The 21,649-nt window shown below is 45.7% G+C and overlaps 1 protein-coding gene across 1 annotated transcript in view; it reads left to right on the top strand.

The window, feature by feature from the left end:
• Positions 1 to 21,649, top strand: part of LOC115392602 (potassium voltage-gated channel subfamily D member 2-like) — a 40,209-nt gene that overhangs the window by 13,062 nt on the left and 5,498 nt on the right. The window contains exons 3-4 of the mRNA XM_030097311.1: positions 20,356 to 20,518; positions 20,985 to 21,083. Of these exons, the coding sequence (XP_029953171.1) occupies positions 20,356 to 20,518; positions 20,985 to 21,083 (262 nt within the window). The remainder of the gene's footprint in view (positions 1 to 20,355; positions 20,519 to 20,984; positions 21,084 to 21,649) is intronic.

The raw sequence follows: 21,649 nt of genomic DNA, 5'->3' as shown, positions 1-21,649 counted from the left end.
GTGTGCTTTGCAGAGCCTTGAAATCAATACAGACCTTCATGTTGTGAAGGCAAACAGAAGGTGCGGCTTGTCATCACTTTCGGGGAGAGCGGCGAAACTTTGATGCTGACGCATTAATTGAAACTTTGCTTACAGCCATTCATAATGCCCCAACACGGGGCGAATTCACGGCTCCGTCGTGAATATTGATTCAGGTCGTTTGTCAGATTACACCCTTGTTTTACTCTCGCCGTATATTTCCTCCTTTTTTATTTCATTGTGAGGCTGAAAAACGTTGTGCCAGTTTACAGCACCTGGATGGTGCAATAAAAGATTTCTCTTGATCAATACCGGTACCACTCGAGTGAAAACCGCAGCGTTCGCTGTGGGAACAAGAAAAACAAAAAAAAAAAAAAAAAAAAAACAGAAAGAAGTGAGAGCTGTGTAAAGCACACGAGTGCTTTGAATCGAACTGGCCGCACCAGCCACTGTTAACCCAGTTTCATTGTTGAGTCTTTGCCACAGGCTCCATGGATTATTAGCTTCTGTATGCAGGAGGAATGATAAGAGGCTCTGTCCCATTTCAGTTTAGGTATAAAGAGCTTCCTCCTGTCTGCCTGGCAGGGAGGTCCTGCTGCGATGAGGGATGTCAGCCTGTCACCCTGACACATGGCAGCTGTTTCCTGCCTGCCCCAGCTTCTATAAATAGCCAAATATATCACCTAATGTAGGCCATTTGGTCAAACAGAAACTAAACAGGGCATGGGCTCCCGGGGCCATATTTTCCTCCTTCCCCTCAAACGCAGTTCTCAGGTACAGGTGCGTCGCCGCCATGGCGTTCACATCCCCCGCTTGTTTAACCGTCTCCGTGCAGCCTCACACTGACTGATGGGACTTTAAGCGGTGGTCCTATAGCGCCATTATTTCATGTCAGGTGCAGTCCTTCAAACATCTTCAGCTGGAAGTGCAGGATTCCTGTATAAATGATAAGATAATGTCCGAATGTCTGTATTTTTAATAGAAACTGTGAATGACCCCTCTGTATTGGCAGAGAGCGCAGTAAACAGATGTCATATAAACTACTCCAAACAGCTTTCCACTATCTTCCAGCTTGTAAAACATTTTATTGTTTTCCTCTTCTTTCCTTCTTTTTTTTTTTGCTATAATCTTTCTGCGAGGAAATTGGGAAATGTGTTGATCCTTCTTATCAACATTTCAATCACACAGTACAGTTATACAATTAAATCGCGACAGACTCGGGTCTTATAAATTCACACATTGTTAAATGAACACCTCACTCAGTCGCAGTCACAGAATCCGCCGTTAAATCTTCACAAAGGCGAGCGGCGATGATGATTTTATTGTGCCCACCCACTGTAAATCCAGAGCCGGTTACATGACAGGTGGAAGGCAGCACATATCACTGTCTGCCTTTTGTCTGTATATCAGCATAATTTACCGTCCCGCCGTGATGAAGCAGGCTTTTTTTTTTTCTTTTTTCCTTCCAGGTTTCCGCATTAAAAACCTCACGGCCTCATGAATGACAAAGCGGATCTGTCATTCAATCTAGCACCTATCGACCAGACTGAAATATCACAATAGCTATAGATGGATTTTAATGCCCTTTTATACTGACATTCATGGTTCCAGGAGCATGACTTGCATGAGTTGTCAGCGCTCCTCTGACTTCAAACCTGGTGCCCTCAGGAGATGGGAGTTTGGATCTGACCCGCAAAATGTCTTGAGATGTAATTCCAATTAAGTCAGAAGGAGAAAATCCTCATCCGTTGACTTAAATACTGCTTTATCCGACTCATGGGCGCAGGAGGTTGCAGCCAATCCCATCACACATCACAGGAACGGCAGAAAGACATTTTCAGACTTTTAGATGCGCCAATTAGTCTGAAATGCATGTTTTGGAACTGTGAGAAGAAACACTCTGACACACACACACACACACACACACACTCTCGCTCTCATTCACAACTCCGGGTGATTTCAGAGAGATGAGTTAACCTCAAATACACGTTTCTAGACTATTGGAGTTACCCAGAGGTTTGGCTTGGGAGAGCTGGACTCAAAATCACTACTGTTGATGACAAAAGAGTCCATTTTATTTGAAAAGAAAAAAAAAAAAACAAAGTTCACAAAATCACAGAGATTCAACCACAAGAGACACGGCGACTCGGGAACACTGCGGCACGAGAACACAGATAGCCGGACAGAAGGCAGCCAGTATAAACCAGATCCACCAGGTGAAGACGATCAGACTCAGGCGAAAGACGTCCGGACAGGGAAAAGCAATCAGACAGGAGGAGGGGACGTCTGGAGCCTGGAACAAGAGAAAGAGTCAAAATCTCACAGAAAACACTGAGCGACAAAGTATGAACCAACTGGAAAACACCCAGAAACACTCATAAAGAATCAAATCGGTCTCAAACACAGGCGCTTCCAGCTGCTCACTGGTGCAATGTTGTGCACTTTTATTATTAGTAAATATTACTCAAAAAACAGCAAATACTACAAAATATAATGCCAATATAGAAGAATAGCAGTTTTCAAAAAAGAAAAAAAAAACCTTCAAAAGGCGCAGCGGCTTCATTCAGGCATGTTAGTAAATGTTGGTATGTCAGCATTCATCCGTCTTCCCGCTGCTGACTGGAGTCCAGGAGGCTGGTCAGACAGGGTGTAATTTACCCCCGCCGCTGCTCTCCGCTCCACATGTTGCCACCTCTCCTGAATTAGTTTTATCGCAGTGGGGGATAAAATACTTTACCCGCATAGTGATTAAAGCTTCCCCTGCTGACTGGACATAACAAATAGAAGTATTTCGAATCCTGAGTAAAGCAAGAGCTGCCAACTCTTACGCTTTAAGAGTGGAACTTAGGCCATTAACTCTAAACTAACAATTACTCGCTGAATGCACACACCAAGCAGTAATTTCACTTTGAATGACAGAAATCCTGTCGTCGACGGCTGTCAGGATTCATTGCTGGTAAAGCACATTTGCTCAAAAGTTTCATTTAAGCTTCCAACAGTTATAGTTTTTGCACTTTGGCTTATTTTATAATTATAAAAAGTCTTTACTATTAAATACCGTTTAATTGCTTTTACATTGCATTTTATCAGAAATAATCAGTTTCTACTCTTCACGTATTCTTTCTTAATCATGATTTCTTCCCAGAATACTCAAAGATGAATGCATGCTGTGAAATTAAATTACAGATTACCAGTCCGTCATATGGCTCCCGCGGAAAGATGATTACACACCTACACTCGCTCACGTTCATCATTTAACGTAACAGCGTGGAAAGGAGTCGGCGTATCTGTGAAAAAACACAAACTCACACGGCTTTTCAAGGACAGAGTGTACGCGGCGCGCAGGACGGCAGATTCAAACCCAGAACAGTCTCAGTGTGAGGGAGCAGTGCTGCCCCAGCAGGCCGGTATGTTACATGAAGACAGAAGCACGGCCTGCTGGGAGCAGCATGCTAACGCTCGGATAGCTGATTGGCTCGAGGCAACGTTGTTTAAATTCAGATCCGCCTCAAGTCGGCTGTACGGTGTTTATCAGTGATTTGTTGTTGTTTCATGATGCCGTTATTCAAACGGCTTATAAAGTTTGGCTTAATGTGACTTTCACTGATAAACATCGCAAAGCGTCCTGGCAGAGGAGGATGTTTCGCCATCACGAGCGACGTTCTCTGGGAAAAAAAAAAAAAAAAATGCTTTTAAAAAGTTTCCCAGGGTTTCATGTTGATTGATTCACATTTTATGAAGCCATTAATCTTTGTGCTCGGCTTCGCTGGAAGCAGCGAAGCAGGACGCCCGAGCCATCTGTGACCCCCGCCACGGCGCCGCGCGGGGGTCGCCGGCAGGTCAGGCCTGTTTGCTGTTGGTGTTTTGTAGCTTCACATGGGACATTTACCTCCGAGTCATGTCCGGCGAAAGGTCCCAGTCATGATATTGCACCGTGTTTAAGTTTTACAATGATTTGTGGATTGAATTTACCATCATTTACATGAGAGATCAGGCTCCAGTTCAAACAGAGAAAATATGAAAAAGTTTACATTTATCCTTATAAACAGAAACATTCAACCAGTGAAAGAGCCTCCGAAGAATTAGCTTCTGACTGCTGTTTTTCATTTGAGTTAGAGATCAGATCTCCTGGCAGATCTATTCCGACTACAGTTTTGAATTTGTCAAAATTTGCTGAAACTTTCTTTTCATCGTTTTGAGCTCATGTGATATTTTTTTCTAAGTGTTTGCAAAGTGTCTGCGTTCACCAAAGAGTAAATTGGGATAAAAACTAACAATTTCAGACCAGGTAAACATCAAAGTCGTACCGGTAAGTTAAAAAAAGAAAGAAAGAAAGAAAGAAAGAACGAAAGAAACGGCACAAATCCTAATCCCATTTCGTCAGTGCTCTGTGATGTGGTTGGATTTCACTGAATAAGAAATGGAAACATTTTCAAAGCGTGATTTCTAAGTGGATGGGAGTGAGACTGGAGATTGTTGCTTTTTGCCAAGGTGTCTCTGTAGAGCAGGTTCAGCTCCACTCAGAGGATGTCTCGCTGCGGGTGTCCTGCAGACGAGCCCCCCAACTGCTTCCCTATGTGAGGATTTTCACTTCTCTTTCACGGCATTAGAGGCAAACCGTAAACAGCCGATTATTATTTGTATTCGTCCCCTTAGCCAATTGTCCCCTAATCCCCTGTAGAGAAGCTTAAGAGTCAGATTTCTGGCATACATGGCCTCATCGTCACACGAACGGCCATAAACAAACACAGTGAGTCCTGGTTTGACAAAGGCCAGAAGGCAGAGACAAGCAAAGAAAGCTGCCCGGACAGCTAACATTAATACAGCCTGACACCGCAATTAATTTTGGATCCAGCTCAGTCTCATTTACCAGCACAAACAGAGTCAATCTTACATGCATGGAAACACACACACACACACACACACACACACCATTTACATTCATGATGCGTCGGCTGTGGATGCTTCTGATCTGGCTGTCCTCCGGAGGTCACGGGGGGGTTGAGCCTGAGCATAACGTGACGTTCAGGCACCTGCAAAGGTGGGGCCGTCTCGGGAAAAAAAAAAAAAAAAAAAAAAAAAAAAAATCAATTTCGCTTGGACCTTCCCACAGTTCGCTTCTCCGCGATTCTGTGGACACGTGTACGCGTCGGAAAACAAGCGGCGCCGCCGCGGTTCCAGCTCCCATCGTCTTCTCTCTGCGACGGCATCCATCAAAGTTAATGGGCTGTAATCATCACCACAAATACACTGTCACACGTCCCACTGCTCACTCCTGAGTGTTCAACTCCCAGTCAATGGGATGTAGAGAGTGACAAGCGTGAGGAACACAATTTCCCATATCATTAACAACTCCCGGTGAGGATCGGGAAAAATAAATCCTCAAAGTTTGGATTGTTTTTTTTTTCCTTCCCTTCACGTTCTCGTTCTGTTTGCTCAACATCTTTAGGGATTGCAGTGGAGGAGCGGTTATTAGATGCGCACGTGACGCACAGTCGATACCTCTGACGCTATTTTGCACACCCATCAGCATTGTCATTTTGTGAAATTATTCCTGCTAAAGCGTGCCGCTCGCTGCAGACGGATCTGTTCTGCGGCGGATAGATTAATTTCCCAAGCAGCCAATTCTGCCGGCTTCAAATCAGAGTTCGGCGCGTGCCGTATATCTGCTCATCTCCAGGCTGCATGCTGTCGGACTTCTGATTATACGCCACACAGGTGCATGCGCCCACACACTGAACGCACACACACACACACACGTGTGCACATAAGAGTATGGCGGAGTTCCAAGAAGCGAGTCCCCAACGTGTTTGTGTGTTTGATAGGATGTTTTAGCAGGAGAGTCCCCACAAGACGATTTGTAGACCTCGACAGATGGAGAAGTCCAATTAGAAAGCAGGCAAATGAACGGGAAAAATGTGAGCCGAGTGTTGTGAGTGTTTCTCTCTCCCTCAGGACACGCAGCTAATCTTAGAGCGCAGGTACAAAACCCACATCACATGTTTTCGATGGGAAACATTAAAAAAAAAAAGAGAGAGAGAGCGAGAGAAACAAAAGCGAGAGGCACGTGAGGGGGGTGCGATGTGTGCGCTGTGATTTGCTAACACCGCGGAGTCAAAGCGGAACACGGGTACAGTGCGCGCTCGCGCTTCATCTACAGTATGTATAAATATCTCCTTCTGTTGTCTGATTCTTCAAGGGCAGACATCCCACAAAAGCAATTGCCTTGCCATCAGCCAAGACCAAAAAAAAAAAAAAAAAAAAAAAGGCGAAGAAAATGAAAAAGCGCTTAAATATAGCAACCCCCGGGATAGTGGGAGGAAGGGCGTGCTGTAGTGTGATTAAAATGAATAACCTTCATTCAGTCGCGATTGCTAACGCTTACGTTCGATTGTGGCGGCGGGGCCGGAGTCGCTCTCTCGCCGCGCCTGTCCTCAGAGCCTCAACATCATTATTCATCAGGAGGCCCGTCCTCTGCCGCCACCAAGATGTTGAAGTTCTAAATAATGGGAGTTGTGTCATTAAGCACATAGTGGCCCGGGGTCGGTTTAATCCAGGCTGCAGTCGGCCCCGCCGTGAAAGCACACACAGCAATAAACCTCTTGATGACTGATAGATTGTGTGAATGCAAGACCAATTTTCAGCGGCAAAATGACCTTTTGGTTGTGTTGTTGTTGTTCTGGCCGTGGCCTTCAGTTATTATTTCTTGTGTCATTCCTTTGACTTGACAGGAGAAGTCTCGTGGAGAGAAATGGGAAAAGTAATGATGTCCCAACGTGTGAGATGTGGGTGTGTGTGTGTGTGTGTGTGTGTGGGGGGGGGGGGCTGCGATGGCAGATATGGCTTCACTCTGCCCCACAGGCCGGTTGGCAGCTGCCGGAGGAGCCGCGGCTCTTCCCGGCGCTTCCCCACAACTCGTCGCCGTTATCTGGGCTCACTGCTGTGGCGGGCCTGGCTCCCGTCCACGCTCTCTGAGAGAGCACAGCGCTCGCTACATTTTTACGCTTCGCCACTCTTTCTGTCTCCTTCCAACCTCCTCCGCTATTCCCCTCAGTTTCACTGCGAGGTTTGAAGTGTCCCTTTGAACTTGCAGCTGTCTTTTTTTTTTTTTTAACGGCTGGAATTTGTACCTTTATGTTTGTTTCAAAGACGCTCGCTGAGGAATTTAAAAAGGCGTCGCTCGTGCGACAAACCACGAGGCCATTTCTGTCCTGAGTTGTGTATCTGCTTACAGTATCCTGTACAAAGCATTTACTACACTGAATGTGTGTGTGTGTGTGTGTGTGTGTGTGTGTGTGTGTGTGTGTGTGTTCAGGAAGCAAACCTGAATACACGAGGAGCTGCAGCTGTTGGGTGTAAAGAGCTGATATAGACGATTTAAAGTTGCAGCTCAAACAAATTGCAGAAGTTTTCTGGTGTTGAATATAAGAAAAATTGAATCTCCCGTGTGTGTGTATTATCTTGAGACTTTTCCTTTTCATCCACACCCTCAGTATTACCTCATCTTCTTATTTACTTCAGCTCTGAATGTGTGTACTTTTTTATTTTTGTGTTTTCATTTGTAGCTTGCAAGAACTGAAAGTGTTGATCCCTGTGTTTCCTCTGAATACTAAACTAGGCGTGTGCTTGTGTGTGTGTGTGTGTCTCTGTTTGCCGGGGGATGACCTGTCCGGGGTGCACTCTGACTTTGGATAAACTTGAACGGATATTGATTGATGGATGGATTCGGGGCGGGGGGTTAAAGGTTGAGATAATGTTGGCGGCGATTCCTGTAAATCTCAACCCTAAATACTGTTTATCTGGTTCCTCGACAGCCTCCTCTCAGTGTACTGGATGAATGAGCGTTAATGTCGCTTGTCTTATCATTGATTGGCAAATGAGGCATAGAAATACGAGGTGAGAGAGAGAGACCGCCCTACAGCGTTAGGTTTAAAAAAAAATCAGGCTGTAACCTTCAGCGTAACCTTCACGCTGTATGAGTGATTTAAAGCTAACTGATGTAGTTACACTGAACGGCCTGATTGTCAAGCCGTGACTGACGGCTCCCACAGTATTTGTGTGAAAAAGAAGCCTCTTCGTAGGCAGAGAGGAGTTTTTTTTTTTTGTCAGATTAGGAGGTGGCAGTAATGCACCCTGCAGCTGTTTGTCATCCGCTAAAATAAACAAAACGAGGTGGGAGGCTGGTAACTGTTGCTGGTGTTTCATGCCACCAGAACCAAGCAGCACTGCGCCGGTCATTTGTGACATCTCCTGCGCTCGAATGTTTGAAAAGAAACCCAGCTGAAGTACTGCTTGTGCCGCGAGGTGGAGGAAGTGTTAAATAAGCACATTTGCTGGTGGCACCGCTCCTCCGGTGCAGGCTCCAGATCAAGTTGTGTGAAATTGCGACTCGTTGGGCTCTCTCAGCAATTGGAAATAGTGGAGGTAAATAAACCGACTGCATGCACCTTTGCAAGCTTTTCTGATGCGTTCAACTTTAACTCTTTAGTTGCTGTCAGAACCAAATGATTTGAAATGCAGACTCAGCTATGTATGCTGAGATTTGTAAAACTATCTTCGGGATAATAATGGGAATCTTTCTTCTTCCGTTGGTCCTCTATAGTTGGAAGTTGGATTCCTTTTGGTCAAGACATCAACCTCAGTAAATACAGATCGGCATTTTCCATTTTTCTTTTCTTTAAAATAACATTTAATAGTTCAAACAGTTTAATTAATGTATTTTTTATTTCCAATTACAAGACTTGTGACAAGTTTTCTAATTTCCACCCCGAATGTCACTTCAAAGCATCTTTCCTCCTCGTCAGACTCATGTTTCGTTCCAACTCCAAACTACCAGGCTTTGTCTCACAGATTCAGAGTCTGCCGTCCCTGATTGCACCACAGCGACATAATCAGGGTTTATCCTTGGAAAAAGCTCCTCGAGATCCACAGTAGACATTATGCAACTGTTTTTACAAACTCCTCTTCATCCACAAACTGGCACATCTGTGAGGCTGGCGAAATGTGCCTTTAATAGAAACGACTAAATACTAGTTGACGCTGAAAACCGTGATTCACAGGCCTCAAGGAATTATTTCTAGTGGGCGTACATATCTCTTAAAAGCGACGTGAATATCTCTTTAACGTTGGGTAAAAATTCCCCAAGAATCCAATTTGTGTCCCTACAATCTGGCGGCACTGTCGTCTGCCCATAAAACAGCAGATTTTTAGATACTGTAACTCACGGATGCACACGCTGCAAACTCGGAGTTAAGGGGCCATTTGGTGGAGGGAGGTGATATCCAGCGGCTGCTCTGTGTGGAATCGCACATCAAAGTTAATCTTGCACCGTCTGCTCTGGCGCGGCGGAGCACTAATCTGCTGTCAGCGTGATGAGGCTCCTGGACCAGTTCCCCCTTTCCAGCACGGAGGCACTAATCCAGGGTTTCTTTTTTTTTTCTTCTTCCTCTCCTCTTCATCACCTGACCAGACAACAAAGGTCACAGGGGTCACTTTCATATCTTCTGCGTTGGGGACTAAGGCTAGACCGGCTGATATGTCAGGACGTTATTTGAGTTTTTTTTACTTGTATCGGCATCGGCCGATACGCGCGCACACACTTTAAAACGCATGTAATTAAACTGTAACACACATGTAATTACACTTTAAAACGCATGTAATTAAACTGCAAAATATTTATAATTACATAATTATGCTGTAACACACAAATTTTGCTGTAACGCTTGTAATTATAATTGAAAATGCATTTAATTACAATTGAAAATGCATTTAATTACGATTAAAAATGCATGTAATGCACTGTAATGTGCATGTAATTACGCTTTAAAACGGATTTGTAATTACATTGTAATGCACATTTAATTACACTCTACAATATATATAATTACATAATTACGCTGTAACACAAAATTTTGCTGTAACGCACATGCCATTACGCTGTAACACACATGTAATTACACTTTAAAACGCATGTAATTACACTGTAACACGCATGTAATTACACTGTAAAACATATAATTACGCTGTAACACACAAAATTATGCTGTAACGCGCATGCCATTACACGGTAACTCGCATGTAATTACACTTTAAAACGCATGTAATTACTCTGTAACGCGCATGTAATTACACTTTAAAAACACACGTAATGCGCATGTAATTATGCCATTACATGCATGTAATTACACTTAAAAAAGCATGTAATTAGGCTTTCACATGCATGTCATTACACTGTAACATGCATGTACTTAGAATTAAAAAATGCATGTCATTACACTGTAACTCGCATGTAATTATGCTTTAAAATGCATGTAATTGTGCTTTCACGTGCATGTCATTACACTGTAACGCACATGTAATTACACTAACATAACATGCAATACAATTAAACGGCTAACTACAGCATTAAAACTTCTAACTGCAGCAACAAAACCACTAATAACAGGAATAAAACCACTAACTACAGCAATAACACCATGAACTACAACATTAAAACTTAGAACACACCAACACATCGTCCAGCCTCTATATCAGGCCGATATTTGAGTTTTTTACTTGTATCAGCATTGGCCGATATGCACGTGGATTCGCGGATTTCTTTCTCGTTTTAATGATGCCTAAATAGGTGCTTTCTTTGATTTTATTTTATAAGCATTATTTGAATAATTAAAAGCATTAAACACTTTTTGTTCATTTTGAAGTATGTTGCGTACAGTTGAAAAAAAACAAATTAAATTCAATAAATGTATATTTTAAGCTTGAGACCTTTAATATTTGTTATCGTGTCATTCAGTACGTTTACATGCAGCCAATAACCCTTTTCAAACCCTTTTCAAACTCGAACGTTGGCAATAACCCAATAGCGTTTGGCAATGTAAACACCCGCCAAAACCCGGAAAAGCTCATTTTCGAGATTTGTAAAACCCGATAAAGACCGCTGGGTTACTCCTTTTCAAGCTCGAAAGTGCCGCCGTGTAAACAGATATCGAGTTAAGGGACATTGTTTTTGGTTCTGCGCATGCTCCCATCCGCAATGAATCATGGTCTTTTGAGTCCAGCAACGAGTAGGCGCGAAACTCACCACACTTTTGTCCGTGTGAGGCTCCCGTAACGCACGATACGAACTGTTATTCTGAGTGCGCACGTCGCACATGCTTCCTTCTGAAAGTCGGCGATTTGTATGGCCTGCAGAAAAATCATGTACAACAGAACAACCGTTCTGTCTACAGAACGGAGACACCGCAGCAGTCTGCCTCTGCAGTCCAGTGGAGGAGGTTGCCAGATCTGTCTATCGAACCCGTAAAGAAATCTGAAACTCGTAGAAAGCAGCCCAAACCTCCATCTCGGTTGAAAATGCACGTTAAAACCGTATTTGTATGATAAAAAAAAACACGTCATAAACACATAATCATTTAATCAACCCATCCAACGTGTTCAAAAAAGAAGCTTGCTTTGGCGGAAGCCCCACCCAATCTGGCAACACAAAGCCGCTCCGGTCAAAGCTGTTTTGCTTTGAGAACAGCATGACGTGCGCCGTGGTTTGGAACGAGATATCCCGATTGAATGCGCTGACTTGTAAATGGGGTAACTCTCTGTCTGTTACAGCATGTAAACGGTGTTTTCCAAATGTTTCAGAAACCCAGAAAATGACCTGAACCCGAATTTTAGCTGCATGTAAACGTAGTCATTTTTTTAATTTAAATTAAGGAAGCAAAAGCAGTATTGGCCCCAGATATCGGCTCAAGAAAATTGGCAGTCCATAATCGGCCATCGGCTAAGGGTGATGGAAAAAAATCAGTATCGGCATCGACCCTAAAAAAAACTCCATATCGGTCCATCCCTAGTCGGGACGAGCTGCGTCTCTGCTCTCGTGTTCTTTAGGTTTCAGAGGGCGGCTTCAGCATCTCCACTGTGCTTTTCTGCATCCATTTTCCTCGCTGTGTCGCAGACAGGAACAACACAATTAATAATGCAACTAACTCTGCTATAACTACGGCAAAAACACATTTATTTTTTTCATTATTGTTATTATTATTATTAATTGCCCCTCTTTGAAATTCAGTTTTCACCTCTAACCCCGCCTCAGGCCTTCGCTTTCCAGAGGTGGGGCAAGTCGCTGTCTGCTCCATCAAAGCTTTTCTGTGTTCAAGAAAATGCCACCGCTCTCTCGCCTGCATGCCGATTAACCTATGATGAATACGGGATGAGTTCATTAGCATAATCGCTTGAGTGTCTGACGATTTCATTTTATTATCACGTTCCCTTATAATCCATAGCTTCATGCTTCCAACCCCACTTTCATGTGCCTTTGCCCTCCCCATTCAGCCACGAAGCAGTGTAATTGCATTATCAAAGTATTATACTGACGTTGTGGGAATATATTTTTAGCCCCTGGCTTTTCTGAAGCAATGTAAGGAGCAGGGGCTGAAATCTAAACACGGAATGACAAATTAGACTCGCAGCGATGTTTATATTAGTTCCATCATCTCCTGACTGATCGGAGGCTCGCCGCCTGACAGACATAAATTGTTGCTTCTTGCATTTGCATGTTTGCAGGCTCATGCAGACGCTCACGCCCTCATAAAACCTCCATTAAAGCAGAACAGCCATTCATCCAGTAATTAAAGGAGGAATTGCCACAAGGAGTCGGCTGCAATCATGACGACAAGGAACTGAAGGAAAAAGGTGACTGGGCATACGATCGCAACGGAGAAGGACGCCTTTTTTTTTTTTTTTTTTTTTTTTTTTTTTTTTTTTTTTGCGTAGGACAGCAGTTGTTTCTCAAGTGTCAGCAGGTGTAGACGGAGAGGCTGGAGAAGAGCGCGAGAAAAGAAAAATGTCAAGCAGGCCCGTGCTAGCACTGCATGATAATAGAAAAAAGGGGAGGGAAAAAAAAAAAAAAAAAAGGAAAGAAAAGAGAATGAAGCGTTTCATCTCCGACTCATAGTTAGAGGCAGCCAGGTCCAGGCAGAGGAAGGGTGAGTCAAAGTCAGCAACGGAAGAGCGGTAAAGAGGAAAGCTTTTTATCATCCCTGACTCTTAAGAAGATCTCCCAAATGAGGGAGGGCGTGCATGCTAATGTCAAAGCCGCGGTGATAACTAGCCGCCTGGTTCTGCGGGGTGAGGGTTAAGCTGGGATTTGGAGGGCTGAGGGAATACATGTTTGATATGTGAGCGAGAGAGCTGAGGTGCCTTTGCTGGGGCTATACGTGGGGGATTATTCTATATGGTTTATCTGTGTCTGTGTGGCTAAAAGAGAGGAATTTCACTGGTCTATATTGGGCGTGCGCAGCTCCTCAGACCCCGGGGTGATCGTTCAACCAGGAGATCAACGCTGCGCTGACACCGCCGCGCCACAAAGACCTCATTTACAGTGCATTAACACCCGTCGGCGTGTAGACGCACACCGCCTCATGAACTTCACGTGTCAACCTGCAGCTCCGCCCACTTCCTTTCACAAATCTGGATCCCCCGCTCGGTTGCGAGACGCTGAAAAAAAAAAGGAGGAGTTCTGGCGTCATCCTGCTGCAGTTCCACCTCCAGCTGTAGAAATGAATCCTGCACCATCCACCTATCTCGACGCTGTCCTTCCCCCCGTAGCTATTGTTCACATTTGCTCATACTCCAGCGCTCTGCTTTCCCTACCGCACGCATTACAAGAGGCAGAGCGCAGTCCTCTGGCTCCGTCCTATCTCTTCTTTCCCATCTCTCCATTATGTTGTGTAGTTCTGCCAGCCTCTCCGTCTCTCCCTTATCACCTGCAGTGAAAATCTAGCGGGCTAATCCCGGCGCCCGTGGGATTCCCCTCTCTATAATGATGTATATCTGAGGGATAGCATCGGAGCCGAGCCCTATCAGCCCACACACTTCTAATCCCATCAGTCCTCGGTGTCCAGACCCGGCAGAAGCAGCGTTTTGGATGCTGGGCCGGCGGCCCGTAGCCACGGATGCGGCGCGGAGCGTCGGGAACGATATTTCCAGTTTAGGGATCATACCCAGAGATCATGTTCATTTATTGTGCTTCACCTCCTTGAAGCCGCGCCGTACATCTCCCAGCTCTGCAGTGGTGCTGCTGCTGCTCCGTGCACGGCGCTCGCCCCTGGTGATGCTGCCGGTCTATCTGGCGTTACGGAGACTTCGTTCGCACTGTTTTACAGTCTGTTCGTGGCGGAGACAGATAAATACAGAATGTGCTCAATATTTTAACACGCTGACCGAAACAGAAAACAGATGTACATTTGGTGCATCAATAATATAAATATACGGCGCACCAGAGAGTCTTTTCCTCTGCTTTACTGTCTTCGCTTACCTCAACTATTTTGCATTTGTGTTTTCAGATTCATTGACTTGTTGCACAAAAAAGAAAAACTCAGTACTTTTTTGTTTTCCTGGGTTTTTTATTTTACTTAAAAAGATTTTTTCCCGAGGCTTGCTATTGCAGCAGAATCACCCTGGCCACCTCTCCCATGGTACTTCATAAATCTTGCAGTCTTCACAAATACAATCCCCGAAAATTTATATCTCCTTGTCACTCATGTTAGCATGCCTTCATGACATGCAGGCAGCATGATCCATTTTCTTCAAATTCTGGATTCATAGTTCGTAGCATGATGGAGTTCGGGAAGAAAATTGCTTTTTTTTTTTCTTTTTTTTTTGGTACATCTATTATTTAACTGTCAGCAAGGATGAATATTGTGCTCTCTCAGGCTTGTGTGAGAAGGTAGGGAACCATATTGTTGCAGCATTGCTCCATTTGCTCCTTGTCATGACTTTAGGAGGGGAAAAAAAAAAAAAAAATGGAAGCCATTCTCTGTTGGGCAGAATAATGTCAGAGAGGCTGGACGTGAAGTCCCACGAGAAGATTTAAATGTTTTGTCCAACCCTGACACCCTTTGATCCTCTGCGGCGGCTTTACGTTTCACATCACGCCCGCAGCAGATGTCATCACTTTAAGGGTATCTAATACTTCCCGACCTTGCCGCCACGCCGTTGTCCCCCATCGCGGTTTTAACGCCTCCCTCTGTCATTATCGGGTTTTGGATTGGTACAGTGGCTGACGGTATCGGGGTTTTCAGAGTAACTGACAGGTTTTGGTCTCACAGGTTTGGAGGGCTCGTCTGTGCTGCAGGAGCCACTGAACTGTGAAACTGAGCCGGTGAATTACCCGAGGAAGCGCCGAGAGGCGGTGGGCGTGCGACGGGATGTTCAGTGAAGGTCACACGGAAAAAAAAAAACCCTGCATTCACAGAATTATCAAAGACGTGCTGAGGACACTCCATTTCCGATAAAAAAAAAAAAAGAATGCTAATGGTACAAAAGCCTAAAACTGCTTGACCTACAAACATTTTCTCAGCAAACAGCGTCGTTCAGATGTTTGAACAAAACAAGTTGAGATTGATTTAAGAAAACTCCAGCGAGGGTGTTTTCCTCCGACTGTCCCGTCCTCCAGATAATGGGAGATGAAGGCTGAGAGGGACGCGAGGTTGACTGAAGAAGGTGAGATTGAAATCCGTCTGAATTCCAGATTATCTGATGGCGGGCCTCTTCCTGCAATTATTGCCGCGAAGCAACGCGCGGCGATGGCGCCCGCGATAGGACGCCGCGCTTAATTCACCGCCATTCTAATCAGCTGATGAATCAAAACCGTTAATGTATTAATTAAATTAGTTTCATTCCACTGCCTCTCATTGAAATATCAAAGTGCTGCAGATCAAAGTGTGCTCAGATGAAAGACAGATTTAATATCTTCGCCATAAAGGATTTAATAGGATGTCACCTCACAGTCCGGCGGCTCCACTGACTTCATCGCCGGCCTGTTCTCCGCTCGTACACCTTGACCTTGATCACTTAACAGTTGGATCCAACGCGACGAGGCCCTGTCCGCGTTCGCCATTCCGTTTTTTTTTGTTTTTTTTTTTGCTCTTATTAAAGCCACTTTTTGCCGCACTCACTTCCGCAGGAGGCGAGGAGCTCGTTTCACAGCGAAACCCAAGAAATGGAAGCCAGGAGTAGCGTGACAGAGGTGCTGCTGGATGATTGGATTTTACTGCTGTTGACAAAGCCCTCCCAGCTCAGAGATCTGCCACAGTCCTCCGTGGATCCTAATTGTCAGCATTGCTAAGCTGTTGGCAAAGATCTGAACCGGAATGAGAGTTTGGTGCGACGACGACGGGACTTGGTTCGGATCCCTGTAACACGAGCCCGTGCTCACTTAAGAGCAGTTTGGGATTGCAATCCAGACTCTGTATTTGTGTGGATCCTCGTGTGCAAACAGACACACGCACGGTTTTTACTCTGCTATTTGCTTTTTAAATAGATTTCATCTGAAAATATTTTACATTTTAAAAATAAAAAGGAAAACTTGCCCTGCCTGTGAGAGGAGATGTAAACAAATGACGTGTGTGTAAAGTCATCCAGATAACTCCCTCTCTCTCTCTCTCTCTCTCTCTCTCTCTCTCTCTCTCTCTCTCTCTCTCTCTCACTTCCCACTAACCAGATGGCAGTCAGATTTCAGACACAAGGTTCTGGAAGACAATCAAGGAACAAGATTGCTTTTTTAGGGAGGGGGATTGGTTTAACTAGATGTCAAATTAAAGGCCTTTTCACAAACGCACGCACACACACACACACACTCATGCACTGACAGAAACCAGCTCTCGTGCCTGTGTTTGCGTGTGTGTGTGTGTGTGTGTGTGTGTGTGTTTTTGGGTGTCGGTGCTCGGTGCCAGTCAGTGAGGTCAGGCACGCCTCGGTCTGGCCGCCCTGATGGAATACCGCACCAGTTTTAAGGTCAGCTGCACAAACTCTGCCACGCAGGTTGATACAGGGACTCATAAATGTTTGATTGGATCTATTATCCAAACCAAGCGGGGACGTTCATCCCCCCCCCCCCCCCCCCCCCCCCCCTCCAGGCCTCAAACATTCCTTTTAGCCTGACATTCCTCCTTTTCACACTCGCTCTCATCTGCAGTGGGACGATTGTGCGGAATGCTGTGTTTTTTAAGACTGGCGCACAGCGTGGTTTCAGGTGGGTGGAAGTGGGGAATTGATACTCAGTCATTCCGACATTCCTCTTCCTCCTCTGCAGTGGGGATAACAATCTGGCCATCCATCTTGGCGTCTCACCCATGTCAGCTCGGGGTAGCAGACGTGGGTACCAGGTACTCAGAGACAACAAGAACAAAGCAGGAACATTACTTTAATCTGTCGCTGCTGTTAATTCCTGCCGCTGCCGTCATCCGGGAGGCAGAGCTTGGTGTATCTCAGCTTCCCCCATATGAACAATCCATCACTGTTAGTGCCTCTCTCCAGAGTGCGCTTGCTCCCTTCTTTTTTTTTTTTTTTTTTTCTTTCACCCCCTCTCCACCTGCCTGCTACCGCGCTGTGCTCTCAAAAGACGCCGCTCGCTGAAAGGACCGCAACACAATGCGTTGCGCACTCGACGTTCCAGCGTCCCGCCACTCCTCCTCGCTGGAATAAAACAGTCGCGGGAACACTGTCCTGAATTTTTATATGAATCTCCTAAGAGGCTTTCAGCAGTTCATCCAGGACTCGTAACTGACACCTGCCGTCAGGCTCGGTCTGCGGCTCCGTGGGAAAACGGCCTGACCCGTAATGAACTGTTAAACTAATGACATCTGTGTGAGATCAGTCAAGTCGAAAGCAAACTGTTGTACATGAAGTGTCATCAAGCGTGATATTAAAATGTCCACTTTTACATCTTTCCGCCCAAGCTGTGTTTAAATAAAAAAAAAAAAAAGGAAAAAAGCCTGAGCTGCTGGGCCCAATGTGATGGAAACCTGAAGCTAATGACTCAAGCAGACGGCTGTGGGCATTAGACAACTTCATTTATGAAATAGTCAACCTCCCGTGTAGCGATACATTCACATTACCCTGCCTCAGCTGAGAGACGCGCCGCTGTCACAGCCACTGAGCAATGCTGATGTCCCTTCCCACCTGCATTCATCTTGCTCTCGGGAGGTAATGGTCTTCTCAGGTCATTTGCGCATTAGGGTCTAGATCATTCATCTCACCCACCTGCAGTCCTGTGAGTTCGCGGGCCTCTGCAGCGCGGAGGAGGAAGTTAGGAAGACGAGGAAAACATACATGTTGTGAATCCTCCGGTCGCGCCTGCGGTGCAGCAGGGGGGCTATTTGTGGACACGCACGTCACGTTGCAGTGATTTGTGTGAAGAATGTGCCTGTTTGCATCTGGTTCAGTTAATTGCCTTGGAGAAATCAGGATTGTCTTCCTCATTATGTAATGATGTTGAATGATAATCAGCTCTTCTGTACGGAGACGCGACGAGGCGGCGTGTCTGGTCTGGTGGTGAGCCTTTGGCGACCCGTAGAGGGCGTATCACGGGTAAATAAATGATGAGCAGTAAAAACGCTTTACTCACATGGCATAGCGTTCCTGCTTCAGCAGTCTGAATGTACCTGACATGATCTCTCACGCGTCGCCGTTTGCACACACGCTCTCACACACCACGCTGCCGTGCAAGGCATTCGCACACCACCGGGAGGGACTTGGGGTTCGGCGCCGTGCCCAAGGACACTTCAGCACGGCAGACAACCTTGGGATTTGGAGATGACCCGCTTTACCAACTGAAGCACGGCCGCTCCGAGCCGCTCCTCACCCTTTCTCCGGATGAAGCGAGTGCAGAAGACGGATGAGGGGAATTTCACCGGGTTGCCTTGGCTGAATTGTCTCGTGAGCTAGACGCCGTGCGCCGACAAAAAGAACGAGAGGTCGTGAAGATAGTTTCACCGCAGCTTCGCCTTGACTGAAGACATGTCTGACTTTCTGACGGGAGACCGAGTCAGCTTGATGGCTTTTAGAATATACTTTAATCTGCCGTCACTTCACCCTCGCTGACGTTAATACAAGTGACACTTTCAGACTGTTGACACATGAAATTGAGATTTTGTTTTTAAGCTCTGCTGTAGATCAGAGGTTTGAAAAATGTGACAGTAATAAGTCTCTCTCAGGGCTTGAACCATTATTTTTTCCTAAATTGGATAATGGGATATAGAGAATAGATGAATGGACAGTTCCAAAATACAGCTCTAACAAGGTGGTGTAATGTAGTTTCTTCTCAAAGAACTGCTGAGAGGCTTTCACTTGTCCAGTGGATTTTACTTGTTGCTCAAGCCTGCCTTGCTCCCTGAACAACAGAGACAAAGAAAGAAAGACAGAAAATCAAGGCTTAAATTTAGGATGATTAGAACAGATGGCGCTCGTCTTACCTAAACCTCTGACATTTAGGTCCTGCTGCTCTCTTTTCTGTTGCCACGTTCGCTGTCGTCTGTCCAACATCTAAAGAGCTGCTGCAGGAACTTAGGAGAAAAGTCCTTAACGCTTCTGGAAGAGGCAAAAGGATTTGAACACGACACCAAGTAATCTGAGGTGAATAGTTCTGCTGTGAGGGAAGCGATTTGAGGGGAGTGACCGCGCATGCACGATTCGAGACAATAACAGTGCCTGATGCAGAAGAAGTCTCCAACAAGCCCACATTTTTATTAAACTGCATTCATTCTGGCTGCTGGAGTCAAAATCTGTAGAGCCAAAATCACAAAAGGATTTCACGAATATGACCTGCATGAGCAGATTCTTGATGAAAAGTGTTTTACATACACATGGGTTTGAGGATTCTGAAGTATTTTCTGTATGGAAACAGTTTTTACTTCTGATTAGTGTTGCTTAGCATGTGAAAACGGACAAAGAATTGTCTTGCTGTTCCCTCAGATCAGTTTCCAGAGAGCTCTTTCCTCTCTTTATCGAGTCTGAATTGTTGGCTTCGTTCTGTAATTGCGCTCCTTCTCGGAGGCGGACCGACGTACACAGGCCCACACAGACTTAAACGATCTCTCCAGGGTTCGGCGTCACACTGCTCCCCCTCTCCCTTTGCTTTTACTTGATGTGATACTCCTCCCTGTATCTTTCACAAGCTGTTTGGCTAACAGAGGTCGCAGAGGAGATGTAGCGCATTTGGTCACGACGTGAAAGCATTAGCGAGTGCCAGCAGGTGTGTAATTATATATGAAACAGGGTTTCAGAAGAGGAACATCATGGCGCCGTGCAGAAAGTAGGCCAAGACGGAGAGACTTCAGACAAGGCCTATTTATTCCTCACGCACTTCAAATGTGAGATTTCTTATTTGAAGCTGTGAAATCGTCCAAGGTCATTGTGACTATTTCAAGACTATTAAAAATAACATTAAATACACAACCAGCCGAACATGCTAAAACCAGCCTGGTTCTTTAACAGGGAGGGTTTGTTTGTTTGTTTGTTTTTCCTGCTTGGCTTCCTCACTGCTATCTGCTTTCTGTGTTTCAGGTACGGTGACATGGTGCCAAAAACAATCGTGGGGAAGGTGTTTGGGTCCATATGCTCTCTGAGTGGGGTGCTGGTCATCGCCTTGCCGGTCCCTGTCATCGTGTCAAACTTCAGCCGCATCTACCACCAAAGCCAGCGGGCAGAGAAGCGACGAGCCCAGAGGGTACTGACACTCCGCCTTCCTTCCTGCCTCCTCTGGCTCCTCTTTTTTTTGCTTCTCTCTGCCTTTTTTTTTTCCCCCCAACCCCTCTGCCCCTGTCTTATCCGCACGTAACAGAATGACAGGGCAAACACTATCTCCCAGAATATTAATCTTTTATTGTGCTTTTGTGTATGTGTGTATTGGGTGGGCTAAACCTGCTCGAGTATATATCAGTGGGTGAAAGAAATAAGAGAGGGAATGACAATGACTGAACAAATGATCTTCAGAGTTTTGTGTCAGCAGCTTTTCAATGGCAATATGTGCATTTCTTCCCTAAAAGTGTTTGCAAAGGCAGAATTTCCTAATCGTAGATTTAAGCATAACCCCTCTCCCTACTAAATACTGCGGCTGCCAGGGGGAGACAGAGCCAATTAGTGTGACAGACAAACTGTCAGAGGCTAAAACAGAGGTCTGTTTGTTCAAACAGAAAACTCGCCTCGCTAGAATCCGTGCTGCGAAGATTCGAGGCACTAATGCCTATATGCGCTACAAACAAAATGGGCTCCTGATCGACTCGCTGGAGGAGGTAACGGGGCCAAGCAGCTACCTGGGGGCTGACTGACCGGGGCCTCGCTGATGCTTGCATGCCGCTCTGCTCGGGGGGGGGGGGGGCCATGCCACCACACACACACACAGGGGAGGGAGGGAGGGAGGGGAGGGAGGGGGAGTTTGCTTCTCATGCTGTAACACAGGGGACGGGCCTGCTGCCATTCCAGTGCTTCAGTGTGATCGTCCTCTCTCTCTCTCTCTCTCTCTCTCTCTCTCTCTCTCTCTTACATCACACCTCTCAGCTGCAGCATTGACATGCCTCGTCGACACTCTCTCCGTCCACACAGCAGGAGGGCCAGGCAGCCACACTTGCCTTCTGGTGGAACACAGCCCATTACAGTCACACTGACTCATGACCAAGCTCTGCATGTCTGTCCAACAGGGTTTGGAGGGGAAGGAGGGAACCACAGGCCTACTGGACAGTAGGTCGCCCATGGAGGCTGTCGGCCCGGCCTGCATCTCCTCTAAACTCTGTTTTTGATCTTACGTGCGTGTGTGTGTGTGTGTGTGTGCGTGTGCGTGTTGTTACTTCTAGAGCATCCA

The sequence above is a fragment of the Salarias fasciatus genome, chromosome 7 (assembly GCF_902148845.1).
Source record: "Salarias fasciatus chromosome 7, fSalaFa1.1, whole genome shotgun sequence".
Lineage (NCBI taxonomy): Eukaryota > Metazoa > Chordata > Actinopteri > Blenniiformes > Blenniidae > Salarias > Salarias fasciatus.
This window is presented reverse-complemented; position numbering and strand designations above follow the sequence as displayed.